The 6,000-nt window shown below is 40.5% G+C and overlaps 1 protein-coding gene across 1 annotated transcript in view; it reads left to right on the top strand.

Moving 5' to 3' along the window:
- Positions 1-1,540: 1,540 nt before the first annotated feature.
- LOC140651500 (interleukin-6 receptor subunit beta-like) overlaps positions 1,541-6,000 on the top strand; it is a 29,698-nt gene continuing 25,238 nt past the window's right edge. The window contains exons 1-3 of the mRNA XM_072861021.1: positions 1,541-1,583; positions 1,778-1,828; positions 5,723-5,834. Coding sequence (XP_072717122.1) covers positions 1,541-1,583; positions 1,778-1,828; positions 5,723-5,834 — 206 coding nt within the window. The remainder of the gene's footprint in view (positions 1,584-1,777; positions 1,829-5,722; positions 5,835-6,000) is intronic.

The raw sequence follows: 6,000 nt of genomic DNA, 5'->3' as shown, positions 1-6,000 counted from the left end.
TACAACTGTCTTTTTTCTTTAAATTACAGTAACTGAGACCTAGAGCTCCAGCAAAGATAATATGGACTGGCCTTATTGTGTTTAGTTCTCTCCAGTATGCTCTGTCCTAATTCTGTGCATGCTGAATCCAGTTTCCTGCTCTTGCATTAAGTTACTTACATGGTTTTTATTTGGGATAGGTTATTTTAAATGTGATTATCTTGATCACATCAAACCAATACATATAGTTCATACAGTTTTCTCCATCTCTTGACTTCTACGCTACTCTGAGTCCCTAACTCTTCAAACCCCACTGTCAAAATCTCTCTCATGTATGATTTGCATTTTCTCTTTGTCAGTTTTTCCTTACTGATCATAAATTAATACTATCCTCTTGGCTATTTTTTGTGGGAAGCATCAAGGCTGATTTTTGGGTCACTCAAATAAGAGGGGGTTTGAACCTGCATGCACACGCTGTATCCACCACCCTTCAGCATTTCAGAGATTACTCCCAAGCCCAAATGATTTCATCACTAGGAAACCCCCTGTAACACTCAGTAGAATTCCTTGTTCACTTGCATTTCATGACTGTGCCCTTCAGAAAATCTGATAAGATATAGTTGGTGCATTAGTCACCCACTCCTACTGTAGACCAGGCTCAGAAGCATGCCTGTAACGCTCTCTCTTTAAGACAGTGATTCATTTTAAACAGAATTTTTTTTGCTATTCAATACTCAACCTGAAATATGCCACAGTTGCCACGATAAGTTAATAATTTGCCTATCACCAGGTAGGTCTGAATCCAGTCTCTGATTGCAGCTATCTAAGCCCAGAAGGGAAATTTCCCACAGTACTGAAATTTTCTGAAAATTTCCCTTTACTGCTTTAGCACCAACAGCTATGGTGGCTCTGGTGGATTCTGTGCCCAGAGTTATTTTAAAAGTTCTCTGACCAGAATTAATGGATGTGGAGTTTATAGTCACACCTGATTTACAGCTATGGTGATTCTTGTCTACATTAGGCCTCCCAGTGTTGGTACCAACAATGTCGATACAGTGCCTTTGCAGTGGTGAAATCACTTTGAATGGGGGAAGAAGTCAGACAGTGAAGACAGGCAGGGTGTGCTGCTGCTATTATTTCTACAGTATCGAAGCATTCGTATTAAAGTCAAACACCTTGACTTACTTTGTGTTGATATCAATACCTCAAATTCACATTGACATTTAGGCTAGGATTTTCAAAGGAGTTTGCAGTACCTATATAAGCTTAATTCGGTTTGCACTGCTGGTATCCCAGACACCGTTAAGAATCTCACTGTGCCTTCTTACAAACACCAAGGGGGAAAGTTTCTGTTTTTCAGAAAGGTTGTAAGGATTTCATAAGTACAACTAGTAACCTAGAGCTCAAGTGTCCCTCACATTGTCATTAATAAACCTATTACTTGTGTTCAGCCAGTAACAGTACAGGCAGTGGAATGAATAGGAAGTTTGAAGAGGAAGTGTGAAAAAGACTGCAGACAGTGTAATTTTGATGGTAATCATTATGCTTCTTTGCAGAGAAGATGAAGAACTCTCTGCTCGCAGCTATCTTTTTATTTGCAACAGGTAAGTTTTCATTTGCTGCATAACTTACTACTGTTTATAAATAGCAAACATTTTTAACGTTACTCAAAGACAAGGCTGTATGACCAAAATCACGACCTAATTAAGTGCTGTGGGTAGGAGAAACGACAGCCAGTAACATTTTTTCCCGTTTCTTTTACGGCTGTCTTATTAAACGATTCCTTTTTATTCCCCAGACTCCTGCAACTGCATAAACTGGGACTTTCCATTTTGCCAGCAGCTCTCAGGTGGGTAAATATTTCTCACGTAATACCTACCTAATGGCAAAGACGAACGCCCCTGCTGAGGGAGGCCCGCCAGCCGGAACGATTTCGGTGTGGCACCGGCGAGGGGCTCTTTGGCGCGCAGCACCTGAGGCCCGGCCCCCGCCCCGCGCACCGCCCGTGGGGTGCCGGGAGCGGCGCGCGCTGCCCGCAGGCGGCAGGCAGGGTCGGGGTTACCTCACGGGCAGCGTCGGCAGCTTTCTGAGGGGAAAAACCGCCCAAGACAGCGTCGACAGGTGTGTCTGTGTGTGGTGGGGCTTTTACGGCTCCGTAGAGGGAATCGACAAGCTGTGAATAGATCCTGTCTAGCGCGTAGTCTCTGGACGAGCTACTGTGATTTCAAAAGATAATAGACTCTGTAGTGTTTATGTGTGACAGTGATTTATGCTTTACATTTAACTGAAAAATTACTGTTAACGGCGAAAAGGACCGGTCCAGCGCATTTCAGTAGAGGTTATTACACGGCAGCCGCTGGTCATCTGATGTGCTTCGTGCTGAATTCACTGCAGGCAGAAATGTTCTGCGTGCCAAGAGCCACAGCAGAGAAGACAGGTTTTTGAGTACACGGTGGCGCCGCGTCAGACGTCATCAGGAGGACTATATTTTTCTGAAATTAGCCACAGATAATTTTCTAGTCCTTTCTAGTAGCCAATCAGACTAAATTCTACTAAAGCATTACTGCAAACACCAGGTACACAAGAAGAAAGACAAAAACTTCTACAGTGAAAAAATTAAGCTGCCTTTTTTTTTTTTTTTAAGAAGGAACTGGCTTGTGATGTTTTAGAACAGAGAAGATTTTCTTTCTTTGCATAGCTCTTGGAGCATAGTCATGGTACAGGACTAGTAATATTCTAGGGCTGGGAAGAACTAATAATATGCATGTTCTTTAAGGAGAAGCCGTACAGTAAAACAAAAAAGCACTAGGATAAAATTTAATGTGTATGTGGACACTAATAGCCACAAATAGGACAAGTGAAAAAAACCAGGGTGTAACATTCATCATGTTCATCTGCAAGAAGTAACATAGAACTTCAGTATATTGGCAGCAGGGTGGTGCAGTGGAGTGTCAGTTGAGCTAATACTCTTATTTCCACACATAAAATCTACTATTTTTTCCTTGTCTGTTCTAATACCATCATCTCACAGAGAAAGCTAGAGGTTTTTTGTAAGACTGAGAGCATGAGGAACAATACAACCCTCTGTTCTTCTATAAGCAGAGACGGGTCTGCAACACTGTGGCCACCACTTGGATCTCAGTTAACAGAAATTATTTGGGGAAAAAGTTAGCAGAAATTTAGTAGAAGAGTGAAAATGTTTCCTTCTCGTTACTCTCTCCAGAACTGTTATTTCAAATAGTTTCAGGAGCAGTATGTTATAAACATACTGACATGAAGTGTTACAGCAGTTCCAAAAAGGTTTTGTTTTCAAGTGTTTCTTTAAGACATCAACAACAACAAAGAAACACCAAGTAAATGAAAAGCTTAATTCAAAGTAAAAGAGGACAAGAATGTGAGAGCAGTTGCTGCTTTCCCCAGTTGTTAGAGCACCATGTCCATGGGTGAGGCGGCCAAGATTTGGTTTGGTGGTCAGACTACAGAAGCAAAGAAGTCAATAGTTGTTCACATTGCTGTAGAAACAAGGAAGACCTGATCTCCCCCTTCCCGAAAGGAAGCCGCACACACCTAAACTGATGCAGCATAACTTTATTAGAAAAGCACGTTTCTTTTAGTAGGAGAAAGGAAGTGTCATAGGGTGAGGGTATTAAAGTCTGAGCTATACTCATCTGACACACTTTTTGGTCCAAATTAACTTTTAATTTAAATATACAGCTGCCATCCTATTATGGAAAGAATACCAAGCATACTCAAGTAACTCAGGTTGTAGGAAGAAATGGCTCTGAATGAAGAAAAGAGGATGACTGCTCTTTTATCTCATAACCTAGGCTATGAGATACCATAACCATGCTGTAACACCAGCTCCAGAGATATGCATATTTACTTATCAAAAAGCAAAACGTTTCTTTTTCAAGATTGATAGACCTATTTGCAACTCATTAAACCTGACAGATATAAAGAACATGTGACTCTGCTCATCAGGAAAAACTCATTTTTATCACCTTCAGTATCCTGTACCTGTTGAGATCCTTATCTACTTTTATGAAGAGAAAAAAAAATTCTGGTTCTTTTTTTAAAAGTGTGGGTGGTACTTTGAGACATCGTGGCTGATTCTTCTGAACTAATAGTTCAGACAGTAAGACACAAAGCAAAAGGAGAACAGTCATATTTTATCACTACCATTTCTGATAAGAGATTTTTGAAATACTGAAATAAGCTTAACCACTAGAGACTAAAAATGAGTTCCTTTAAGAATGTCATCAGTGCTTAATTTCCCTTCAGCAGAAAAATGGATATGTTCAGTTGCAAAAAAACCCCATATTTTTCTTTCCAAAAATTCAGCACGAGTCATTTTGTACATAAACTTATGCTCCTCCTGCTTTATAATGTGATCTTTACGAAGCTGGTAGTGTAAGTGGCATATTGTTTTTCTCCAGCAATAGTCCATTATTCTGAACTCCAGATAGGGATGACTGATGGTTTTGGAGTAATTCTGGAGTCAGGTCAATCAATTCTACTGTTGACAATTAGCCTTATGCTGCAGTGTATAATGCTTTGCAAGAAACTGCACAGTAATTCTTGCCAGTTGGAAGTTATGGAAACATCACGTTGGTCCTTGGTGTTACTAAAATGCAGTCCATCTCTCCTTTTTTTCCCCAACTTAATTGCACGGCATTAATTTCCAAGATGTTTCACAAGGGTGCGTGCAGTCAGTTCTGGCCTATACTTTCAAAAATGTCTATAAATTTGTGTCTACCAGTTGGTAAACTGCTCCAGCCAGAGCTCTTGCCAAGTCCAGGTTATAATCCCGCCAGTGAACAGTGCCTCTCTCCCGTGCAAAGCAGATGCTCCTGGCTCTCCAGGGTTCCCAAGGCACAGTGACTCCCACAGGGAAGGGGCTTGCTCCCCAGATCCAGAGTAACCCACTAGAAATGAATGCTTTGTACAGATTTCAGCAAACAATTGGGCGCTTCCAGAAACACAGTGGCAAGGCAGGCACTGTCTGTCAGATGAGAACGGTGTGAAACAAGAGCAGAGCTGGTAGATAAAAATCTAAGATCTCTTAGGGCAGAGGTTCACAGTAATTTTATCATCTGGTTTAAGTAGATTACTTTGCAATAGCTTTCCTCAAAGCAGAGGGCCAAAAGCTAGTAATGCTTCCTTGAATATATGCAATTTGTTTCTGCAGTTTTTGTGCCAAAAAATGCAGTAGTGTTTCCAGAAGTATAGAAGAGTTTTCATTCAGAATTAAAAAAAAACCCCAACCCCCAAAGATTTAAGCTTTACATAAGTGCAGAGGCAAGCAGAAAGCAAGATGTCACTATTACTACAGGAGAGAAACACAGTTCAAAGGTGTAATGATACCAAAGCTGTAGGAAACACCATAGCAAGCATTTCAGCTCTCTGTTGTTGGGTACATAACAGCTGGTAATGGCATCCTAAAACACAGTAAGAATTATCCTTTTCTACCTTTATGTAGGGAAACTAGGTTTTACTTGGAAACATTAAGACTGAAAAAGTTTAATCTTTCTAAATGTCTCTGTCCCTTGTAAGCATTAGTGAACTACTTGCCTTGAGAGTAAACATGGCGTAAGGACTCACACAGATAGTTCTTATTTTGTTGCACAAAAGGGTATAGCTTGTTTTGTATTTGGTTTTGCTTCTTATAGTCACCTCGCACCAGTTAATGGTAAACAGTTGCCTGTGATGGGTCTTTTCCAGTCCACGTGTTTTCATCTTGCAGATTGGGACAATGAATTGGTATGCTACAAAGAATTAAGTGAAGATCTAACCTGTACCTGGTTGCCAGTACCCAGTGCTCCGAATACGATTAATTATACCATATTCTTAAAATGGTAAGTCTAAAAGTCATTTCAGGAAACGAAAGGCTGTCATTGCTGTTCAGCATGATTCCTACCTGACAGAGTTTTGCTCCAACATGTTTCATCACATTGTAGGTTGTTACACAATACTGGTCAAAACCTTTCTTCACATCTCATCAATATCTATTGATTTGGTAAG

This window comes from Ciconia boyciana, chromosome 4 (assembly GCF_034638445.1).
Source record: "Ciconia boyciana chromosome 4, ASM3463844v1, whole genome shotgun sequence".
Lineage (NCBI taxonomy): Eukaryota > Metazoa > Chordata > Aves > Ciconiiformes > Ciconiidae > Ciconia > Ciconia boyciana.
This window is presented reverse-complemented; position numbering and strand designations above follow the sequence as displayed.